Source organism: Ananas comosus, linkage group 16 (assembly GCF_001540865.1).
Source record: "Ananas comosus cultivar F153 linkage group 16, ASM154086v1, whole genome shotgun sequence".
Taxonomy (NCBI): Eukaryota; Viridiplantae; Streptophyta; class Magnoliopsida; order Poales; family Bromeliaceae; genus Ananas; species Ananas comosus.
In genome coordinates this window covers 7881985-7893033 of record NC_033636.1, presented here as the reverse complement: position 1 = coordinate 7893033, position 11049 = coordinate 7881985, and the positions used below count along the sequence as shown (strand labels likewise).

The window sequence follows — 11049 nt, the reverse complement described above, 5'->3', positions numbered from 1 at the left end:
GGATACTACTACGCTACACAGCAAAGAGCGCGGAAATACATATTGTTTGATATCTTGATAATTTGGTAGCTATTATGCTTTCTTCTTAGTCCTTTGTCTCAATTTCTCCAGTTTTTTGGGATGTCTGCATTATTTAGATCAGACTGATGACCATGCTTTCCTCTTACTGCTGCACTACAAAGTGCTGGCAACATGACATTTGCTTATCTTTTAACAGCCTTTTTATGCTTCTCAGGTGTTTCCATATAAGAAACTGTGTGTAGATCCCCAATGACTAACCCTCAGATGGATCGTAAAAAATCATTACACCTGTCACAGAGGGAAGCAACTGCGAAAGCAGGGTCGATGCCGGTCATATCAATCATCCATCATTCACCATCAAAGTCAGATTTGTTAAATATTTTCGAGAACGACTGTCAAGTAAGCTTCTCTGCTAAGCTCCTGTGGATGTTGAACTTTATTTCGAGTTTATCTTGAACAATTCACATTTAGTGGTTTTACGAATTAGTGAAAAGATTCAGCATAGAAAATGTGACAAAAATGGCTTTAGAAAGGCCACTCTCCGGTAGTAGAAAATATCTCACCGAGTGAGACAAAATCTAAAAGGCAGTATAAAAGAAGTGGTATCTAAACATGGCATACTTACCATCTGTAAGAGACAATAAGAGATGAGAGAACAAAGATTTAAACTTGTCAAAACTGAGAATCAGAATCAGATATGCAAGAAAGGCCACAAAATTTCCTGTCAATGTAAGCCATTCCAAATCTTGAATAGCAAATGCTCCCACCGTCGTGTAATAAATTTACAATTTACAAGTGAAAATGTAATATTCAGAATCCTCAAATAAAAAATAATCAAATATAAAGCATAAAAGCTTATAATCTAATGCGAATTAATGGAGAATTAATGGAAATGCGATAAAAACCAACCCAAATTTACCAAATATATGCTATTAATGAGGAAAACCGATACACACCATTTTATTTCGACAATGTAGTTTTTATACACACACAACTGTTTATAGCAGAAGAAGAGGCAGGGGAATATACAACTCATGGCAGTTAGCTTTTAGCAACAAATTCCGCAATTATATCATAGCTAACTCGCCATATATATTGAATCACAAACTAAAAGACTAAATTTTATACATAGTTTGATTCCAATGAAAAGGATTATCTAATGACAACATTGTAAAATGGGTCAATAATCTAATCTAATAGCTGTGGAAACAAGCTGCGTTTTACTCTTTATTCCCGAATTTCTCAGCAATGATGGGTCGAACATCCTCTGCGTCAACAAGGGTCTCGAGGAAGGGAAGTAATTGAAGTAACGCATGGTCGGTTCGGTCATCGAACCAACTCTTTATGGGTATCCCGTTATTCACCTGAAGTCGAAAAACCTGAGATCATGCGGAAAAAGGAGAGTCATAAGAAAGAATTACCAATATTGTCAATAACTGTGAACTTGTCACAGCTCACAATGATTTTAAACATCCTGATAAACTTTGTGATAGTAGTAATTCATACGAAAAGAAGAGCATAGAAAAGGGATATTTACCTGTGGAGAATTGTCAATAATGGCGACTTTTGCCAGCTCGACTCCTAGAATCGTCAGGTCCTTGGTGTAGCTACCATCGGAGAATATGCACGATTCGCGGTAAATACGCTGAGAAATTAGTTTCCTCTCCGGGTCCAGTATATCAAGTAGCTTTTCCGCATAAATGCTTTGACTTGCGGTGAAAACGACAATTTCAAACATCTCGGCGACCCTTTCAAGGAATACTTTCAAGTACGGCCTCTGTTTTACGTACACGGTGTGCTCCTTCATGTCAAAGAAAACCGGAAAGGTGAAGTCGGCATCATCGCAGTGCTCCAGCGTAGAATGCACTAGGGTTTCTACACCAATTTGAAAAGGTGATAAATAAAAGCAGAGATTTTAAGAAAGTTCAATACTAGGAAAAAAAAACAAAACAAAACAAAACCAAACCAAACCGAACCTCTCAGATGAGCTGCTAACCAGAATGAGTAGATTTCACTAAACAAGATAACGATTAATTACAGACTTGGGCCTGAAGCTTTACTTCCCAGTTTCAATTACATTCTGACTGTTTCAATTATAATAATCCTGGTAGTTTATTCTGACAATTAAGTCTTTTTGATAGTCTAACGTCTAAAGATGCTGACAGAACATAGTCACTTGGCAGGAGGACAACCTCAAAAAGCTGCCACGCCAACGAAACCTAACTATGACTCTGTCGTGGGTCATAGACTAACAAAAGAACTTGACTGTTATCCAGGACAAACTTTAGGTATTAAGCGGTTAAGATTAACACTGAGGGCTTACTAAGTTCGCAGTCGAACTTCAAACTCTATAATTAACCAAAAAAATGCACCAATTTCCCCTCTGAAAAGTAGAGATATCGACATCAGCTTACCGTCCAAATCAAGTACAAGGGTGATGTGCTTCTTTCTTTCTTGTGATTTTGGCAAGCAAGTAGGACAAGAGGTCGAATTTACCCCAGGCAATGCCGGTAAATCTCCCATATATACATGCTGATTATAGGATTCATTTCCCTCCCAATCACCAGATCCGCAATTTCGCTGAGTTTCTTCATCATTCGGTTTCACTTGATGAATTGCAAGATACAAGCATGTATCATCAGAAACTTCATCATCAATGTTATTGGTTTCCACTGTTTTCTCGAGGAAAGGGAGTATTACATATCTCTCTGCCATATCAATCACCATGTCTGAATCTGTATGTTCATTATCAGCAGTATCGATTCTATTTGTGAAACCCATCAAGCTATCAAAGGATAATGAACTAGTGTCCTCGGGAATGTAGAAATTTGAAAAACTGCAACTCTGATAATCACCGGTAGCACAACTCCCTTCATCGCTGTCTTCAGCAATCAGATGGGGCAAATCGGGTTTCTCGTATCTAACTGCAAAATAAGAGTTTCCAAAAACTTCATTTACTAATTGAGAAAGTAGCTACACGAAATTATAAAATTCCAAGTTAAAAATGCTTGTCAAAATAGTAATGTAACTAATAGTTTCTTAAGAAACAGGATTTACGCAATCTAAACAGATGCTCCTACAGGTAAGCTGTAAAAATACACCGACTACCTGAACTAACTGGAAAGGCGGAAAACGAACTTGTATGAAACATAAGCAAGAGAAAAGAGAACTTCCATATAATCTGTCAACAGAAATTAAATTGTTCAAAAGAACGAAATAAAGATACGGGAAAACAAAATATGGCAATTATAGTAACTCTTAGTCTTGCAATATTTTTATAGGCTTAAGTGATGTTCCAGACTCGGGTCCATTTATGAATTGTGTTTGCCTTTATAATTTCATCACAGTCAATGTGGGTCACCCTAAAGGCTATTTAGACGGGTTTTGGAGCCGAAACTCTGATAGTTCAGTTACAAACTATACTTCCGAATCAGCACTCATGGAAACCGAAATATTTTGGTTTCAGTTTAAGAATTTTGATTGAAACTACAAATCACGATGTATGCTTCAACGAGGCTTCAAGGTGATGGGCATATCCCTAAAGAGATTGGTCTCTTCACATTAAGGTGTAGATTACATTTTCTGACAAATTAAGGGGTTTGGTCACGCTGTAGTCAAAAGATCATCTAGCTATCGAAAAGGTATTACTACCTTTCTTCTAGGCGTTATGAATAAATAGTTCCTAAAACTTCAAAGCTCTGTAGTGTATATGAAACAGGAGACCAAAAATTCACCAAAAACAGAGAGAGAGAGAGAGAGAGAGAGAGAGAGAGAGAGAGAACAGCATATTTTGCATGATATTACAGTGGAGAGAGAAAAAGAAAATGATAAGATACCCAGCATACCTTCATTAATGTCATAGATTGCTCTTAAATGAGAATCAATGTGCTCGTAATTGGGAGAGAAGATTGTTTCAAGATTGGCTGAGCATGTCGCAGAGGTTGGACCCTACAATTAGTTACAACAATATTAACAATCAAAAGTTGAAATAATTTTTTTTTCCATAACTTGGAGAGATCAAAAGCAAATATTAACTCTCGCAGAAAATGGGCTATGCCAGTAAACAAAGCCTAAGCACAACAATGGACAGCAAAAAGGCAATTAACGTGGCGGCAGTGGCCAATTACCTGGTAAGTTCGTTAAACATTTATTTACAGCATTGCAGTCTCCAGGTTGCTTTTCAATATTGTGTTACCATAATTCTAATAATTTGCTATCAGTGCTTCAAAAACTAGAAAAATTCATACATAGACATATATATACATGTGCATACACTCATACAAGCATCCATTTAAGATGCATGCACGCAATTAATTCACTTTAGTTGCTAGGATCTTCACTCCTTAGAGAACAAGGACAAAGTGAACTCAGAGAAGAGCAGAAGATAGAGCATAGCACATGATGCTGGAGTAAAAACTAATAAGGAAGTAAGTGCAAATGCGTACCATGGTTTCTGTGCATATAACATCGATTGATGACTGTGTCGCCATCAGTAAATTAGCGGATGCTGCATTACATGCATCTTGGAACTCGCTGGTCTCTGTAATCCCAATGTTCTGTCCAGTTAGTTCAGTAGTGGCATAAGCTGCAGTAAGAAGGATACATAGGTTTAGCTTAGAATTCAATCCAACAAAATTTGTTGAAGCCTACAGCTTTAGCCACAACTAAAAGAGTTTAGAGGCTAAAATTTTTTTTTCTGATAGCAGGCCTCAACAGCATTATGATCAAACCGAGTACCCTCAATTAGCTTCACATTATTGTAAAATACTATGACTGATGAAGTTCTTTCGGTTCTTTTGGAAATACACACAATGAACATGAAAAGGACAAAAATAAAGGAGCAATAATATGAACTTCAAAGAAGGTGCCCGATGCTCGCCAAAAAAAAAAAAGAAAAAGAAGAAGGTTGAAAGTAATGTAGCAAAAGCCTCAGATAGAAAACTGCTTAAAAACTGTATAACAAGGCTAACAATTTCAACAAAAACCAATATAATTCCAACATCGTTTTTTAATTGAACAACTCTACTCAAATAATACTTGCATACGAACTCCAATTGGCCATAAAGGCCCCAAGCCTTCTCAATTCTATCTCAAATGATGCCTTTTTGTTTAATTTTCAAACAATAATTTCAGGTTGGTGTTCAGCAAAATTGATTTTTTTTTTTTTTTTTTTCGGTCTTCGGAATTTCAATTGAACCTTCAAATTATTCAGCCTAGAAATGACAGATAAGTGATGATTAANAATATATATATAGTAGAGCTACTATGCTATTGAAAGTATAGAGATCTGGTGCTTTCGATTTTTTGATTCTTAGATCAATCCTTTTAATCGTTTCTTATTTTTGGATTAATATTATGATTACCTTGTAGGGACTACTCAATCCTAAGAGTATTATTTAATCCTAGGGGAGACCGCAATCATCCCAACCATATAATTTTTAATCAAAGGGTCAAAAATTCAAAAACATCAAATCCTCTATATTTTCGAAAGCATAGTAGTTCTACACTATATATATATATATATATATATAATATTTTAATTATATATAGGCTTTAATTTAATTTGGGTCATTATTGTTGGCCCATAAAATAAACCCAACAAGTACAACCGTGCAATTGAGCCCAACTCTAAATTACATAACACACTCTTTTTTTCAAACTTTCACTGTTGCATATAACCCTAAAACATGATAACATTCAAATTTTCAAATCCCTAATTTTTTTTTCCCTCTCTCTCTCTCTGATCCTCACCCAGTCAGACAGTCACCCTAGCTCACATTTCTTACAATTATTTTGTATTTTGAACTATTGAACATGTTGCATCAAATTATAGATAATGTTCTACAAAAATTAAACTATTGATTATATAATGTTGAGAATTTCAATCGGCTCGTTTAGAGCTCGAGCTCGGCTCGACTCGAAATTAGGCTCGCTCGAGCTCGGCTCGAATTAATTTCAAGCCGAGCTTGAGCCTAGATTTAGGCTCGAAATTAATTTCAAGCCGAATTTGAGCTGACATAAGCTCGCTCGAGCTCGGCTCGTTTCCACCCCTCTCTGTCTGAGTGTTCGACTCATTTGAAAATGCCAATTCGTATGGGGCCTTACCATCTTGAGATGCTTCTTTACAAGACGAGACCGACACTGCAGTTCGTTGAAATGTTTCGATTCGAGACCGCGAATCTTTAGGTGGTTTAGTTGACTTGGACGATGCATGCAATTTTTTTCTTCTTGTATATACCTTGCTGATTTTCTTCTTTACTTTTAATGCTGACATTTGGATAGAGCTTGCGGCATGTCATGCAGCAACTGCAAATTTGGACAACATGTATTTTCATATAGCTTCAATAGAAATTTGCAAAAATCTGAATTAACAATAAGGCTACATCTATACTACAAAGTACAACAAAGTAGTCTACAGATATAAAATGTTACATTAAAGCGCAAGAACAAATTCCCAAACATTCTCAACATAATTCTAGAACTATTTGCTAACTCAGGCAATTCAAGCGATGGTTTACATTTACTGACAACCTAAGAGTTCCTTCTAAGAAATTACTCGACGACGTATCGTTGACTACTTTGATGATCTAGGAGTGCCCAGAATAGTAGATTGTAGCATGAAGGACTCCCAGATTTTGATGCTCATTTCTCGCATAACAAACAAAATCAAGATTCAACTTTCAGATGGCTGTTTCGCTGGATCAGAATACTTTCTCTTCATCACACTATGACCTATGAGGATGTTCTGAACTGTTATGAGAAGTATCCTACTAAACAACAAGTGGTTGTTATCATTTTCATGTCTTTGTTGTTGCCAATAATGAGTCCACTCACCCAAAAAGGAAATGGAATGATTATCAGCGTCTCGTTTTGATATATCATGGTAACCACGGGATTAGCAACACACTCTTAATAAAACTAATATGCATGTATAAGCACTTACTGGTTCATACACAACTGATTGATGCAGGTACTACTGTAGCACTGTGAAAGAAAAGTAAAAGGAGAAGCACAGAGGGAGGAAGAGAAGAAAAAATAAAAAGGGAAACAGAGAGAATTTGGCCTCGGTAGAGAGAGCGAGAGAGAAACAACCTAGTTTTAAAATTCAAAACTTCAAAAACTAATGCTTTCCCTAATAAAAAATCTCAACTAATCCTAACAAACTAATTCAAATTCGAAATTCCAATATTTAAAATTTGAGATTCAAACATCTCAGCACAAATTGCATCATTGATGCACCAAACAAGAAGGTTACGCATTGAAATTTGAAAAGAAACAAAATTACGCTTAACATCGAACAAGTGCACTGTCCTCAGAGTTTGCTATTATTCTTATGGCCTTTTAATTGTATACCACTATAAATTATATGTTAAAAGAGAAAAGGAAACACGACGTTTAGCATCTTGTGTGATTCCAGGACAATACGAATTCCTTACTCAAATGCCTAGGACTGTTCTCTAAGCAAAAATAGCAGGTACAGAATCAGGAAAACCCAAACAACAGTAAGATACTAAAACACTGATGATGTACAGTTTAATAAAGGAAGAGCTTTCAATCGATTAGCAGGGTTTTGTAACTAACTATTGCTTTCGATCACACCTAATCAGAGTTCCAGAAACTAAATTAGCAACATAGCGAAATTACGAAATCTACAATATAACAGCTAAACTGTAAAAAAAATGAATTCGAATTACCTGTCACAATTACAAACAACTAAAAGAACAGGAAAAGATCTAAGAAGAAGCAGGAGGAATCCAAGAACCCCTAATATATTATTATATAGCTGATAACAGGAAAAAAGCCCTAAAATTTATGTAAACTCAACAGCTGCGAGATCAAACAAGAAGAGGGAGCCCAAAAAATAAAAAATAAAAAAAAATAAAGAACTGAACAAATACCCCAAAACAAATCCGAGGAATTTCTAAGTTGGCAATCCATAAAAAACCCATCTTTCTACAAATTACGCTTATTTTCTTGTAAAAAACAAATAAAATTGTCCGAAAAAATCCAAAATTTATATGATACCTGAAGAGAAAACGGAAATTTAATTAGAGATCCTAATTAATTAAGTAATAATAAGTCGATCATAACTACGCAGGAACGAAATTATCACCACCACGATTCTGAGGGAACCCTATTTGAACTCATCAGGGAAGGAAATCCAAAATTCAAAACCCAAAACCCCCAAAAGAAGAAGTGCAAAATCCACCACACAAAATGAAGAAAATCAACTCCCAAAACTCTATTTTCTAATTAAAGTAGAAACCAACCTGCAGAAAGTGTATAGCAATCCATAAAAAAAAAACCCTTCTTTCCACAAATTAGAAACATAAAACCAACAGGAAAAATAAAAAATTTGAATCGATACCAATAGCAAATCCCAAAACTAAGAGATCCCAATAAAAAGGCGATTATAATCACCCAAAAATGGAAGCCCCACAACCAAAATTCTCATGGAAAACATGTTAGAACTCATCAGAGAAGCAAAACCCCAACCCTAAAACACCAAAAAAAAACCAACATCAAATCAGAGAGAGAGAGAGAGAGAGAGAGAGAGAGAGAGAGATCTCCCATAGCCACAGAGAGAGATCAATTCACCGATCACACAAAGATATGAAGTAAACGAAGAAGAAGAGGAAGAAGCAGCAGCGTACCCACTAAAACGAGATCACAGCTTCCTCTCTCTCTCTCTCTCTCTCTCTCTCTCTCTCTATGGCTCCTCTATAGCTCAACTCCCACATCTCTATCGCGCTACTTCACCCCAATTCGCCTATCGAGCTCGGAAATTGGAGAGAGGAGGAGGAGCTCCACACCCAAAATTCTAATGGAAAAGTATTAGAACTCCTCAGAGAAGCAAAATCCCAAAACCCAAAACCCCCAAAAAAGGAAAAAAACCAGCTTTTTTATATACCCAGAACAAGTCAAAGAAAAAGAGAGGGAGAAAGAGCTCTCCCAAAGCCACAAAAAGAGATCAATTCACAGATCACAGTAAGAAGAAGCTTACCCAACACAACGAGATCACAGCTCCCTCTCTCCCTCTCTCTCTATGGCTCCTGTATAGCTCTCTCTTCCACCTCGACCGAGCTCGCAAATCGGCGAGAGGAGGAGCCCTACAACCAAAATTCTAATGGCAAACACGTTAGAACTCATCAGAGAAGCAAAACCCCACAACCCAAACCCCCCCGAAACACCAACTTTTCAATCCCCACAACAAGTCAAAGCTGGAGAGAACTCTCCCACAGCCACAGAGAGAGATCAACTCACCCGATCACAGCACGATACAAAGCAAACGAAGAAGAAAAAGAAAGAAGAAGCAGCAGCAGCAGCAGCAGAAGCTTACCCAATACAACGAGATCACAGCTCCCTCTCTCTCTCTCTCTCTCTCTCTCTTACTTCTCCCCAACTCCTCGATCGAGCTCGCGAAATCGGAGAGAGGAGGAGGAGGAGGAGGAAGAGGAAGAAGAAGAGCTCGGAGAGAGGAGAGAGGAGAGGGGAAAAAGGGCTTTAAAAAGGGAGAATCGGGATCTCCGCACGGGGTATTCTATGCGACCGTGGTCGGAGGAGGAAGAGGGGGAGGAGGAGAATTGGGAGGGCGCAGATACCGCACGGACGGTCGAGATTCGATCTCAATCATTTGCACACCCCCGGATGGAGGCCTCTCCGCCGTTGACGCGTTCATGACTCCCCATCCGAGTCAGCACCTCCCTACGGGGACACGTGCGGGAGGATGGGCACGGAAAATTTTGCGTGCGCCGAGTGTATCCGTACATCTCGTGCACCTAATAGTAATAGTTTAATAACAATACATGATCTCAAAAATTAAAAATCTAATTTATTAAGTTATATTAACTATCATATTATTGCTATTATTATTTTACTATAAAGTCTATTATTAAATATAATTAAATAAAGTAGTAAAATAATACTTATCCTAAATCATAGGATGTTGAAGTATAGGCTAAAAAATTTAAAAAAAATTTGGTATATTGTATCATTTTGCAGTTTTTTAAAAAAAATTACTTTGCTATTGGTCTATTCTATTTAATTTTTTTAAATATAGATATTGAAGATGAAATAAATATAAAATCATGTAATTTTTTTAAACAATTATATGGTAGAGTGAAAAAGAAAATCAAGCCATATAAAAGCAAATTGAAGTTTATTCTATCAAGAAATTATCATTAATTTAATTGTTGGTACTATTGCTTTTTTATTTTTATAAATAAGTATTCTATGTGATTGAATATGTGGATAAATAATTTTTTTAACTTTTATTACTATTAGCTAATATGTATTAGCTAAAATTATCTGCTTAAAAATACTTTAAAATCTAAAAAAAATATAAATATCTCCTTTTAATTTTGCTGCTAAATAAATTCTTTTATAAACACTATCTACTCTTTATTCAAGAAGACGAAAAAAAAAAAAGACAATATTATCAAATAAAGACATTGAAATATTATTTCTTATTAATCAACTAATAATACATTATTTTTATAGGTAAAAGATTTTAATATTAAAATATTGATTACATGTGGTGCATGAGCTGTTCGGATACATCCGGTCCAGGCATTTATCCCGAGGGCATGTGTGAACGCCGGGGAGGGGCACTCACGGCGTGTGACGTATCCCCTCGAGCCTCGTTTCTGGTGACATTATGCACACGTGTCCCGCGATTAGGGGGTGATCATCATTTGGGTGAAAATATATCAAAACCCCCTAAACTATAGGCGATTTTGCAATGGCTCCGTGAAATCGACACTTTCACAATATTTATTTGTTTGATTTAATTTAGTTTAGCTGATTAAATTGAAAACTTTTATTAAATTATTAAGTTATTTGGTCAAATTATACAGCTCTAGCGAGTTTTTAATCCGCATAATTTTAAACTTTATTATGTATTAATAATCAAAGTAATATTATTTAAAAATCATGGGTTGCGTTTCAAAATACAGTATTGTTGAGGTGCCTACACGCATGTTTACCTACAAAAACATGCTCACAAATTTGAGTCGGCACCTTCAGTGA

The 11049-nt window shown here is 36.2% G+C and overlaps 1 protein-coding gene across 5 annotated transcripts; it reads right to left on the bottom strand.

Moving 5' to 3' along the window:
- On the bottom strand, positions 954-9622 carry LOC109722002 (CTD small phosphatase-like protein 3). Of its 5 annotated transcripts, none has more exons than XM_020249840.1 (8): positions 9362-9621; positions 9026-9145; positions 6127-6327; positions 4467-4606; positions 3867-3969; positions 2436-2945; positions 1559-1896; positions 954-1400 (listed from the first exon to the last, which is right to left on the bottom strand). In XM_020249840.1, the coding sequence occupies exons 3-8, from the start codon at positions 6293-6295 to the stop codon at positions 1242-1244; spliced, it is 1419 nt and encodes a 472-aa protein (XP_020105429.1). In that variant the 5' UTR covers positions 6296-6327; positions 9026-9145; positions 9362-9621; the 3' UTR covers positions 954-1241. The 5 variants fall into 5 exon arrangements, with proteins under 5 accessions (XP_020105429.1, XP_020105430.1, XP_020105431.1 ...); XM_020249841.1 differs by having other exon boundaries at positions 9026-9131; XM_020249842.1 differs by having other exon boundaries at positions 9026-9071; positions 9415-9621.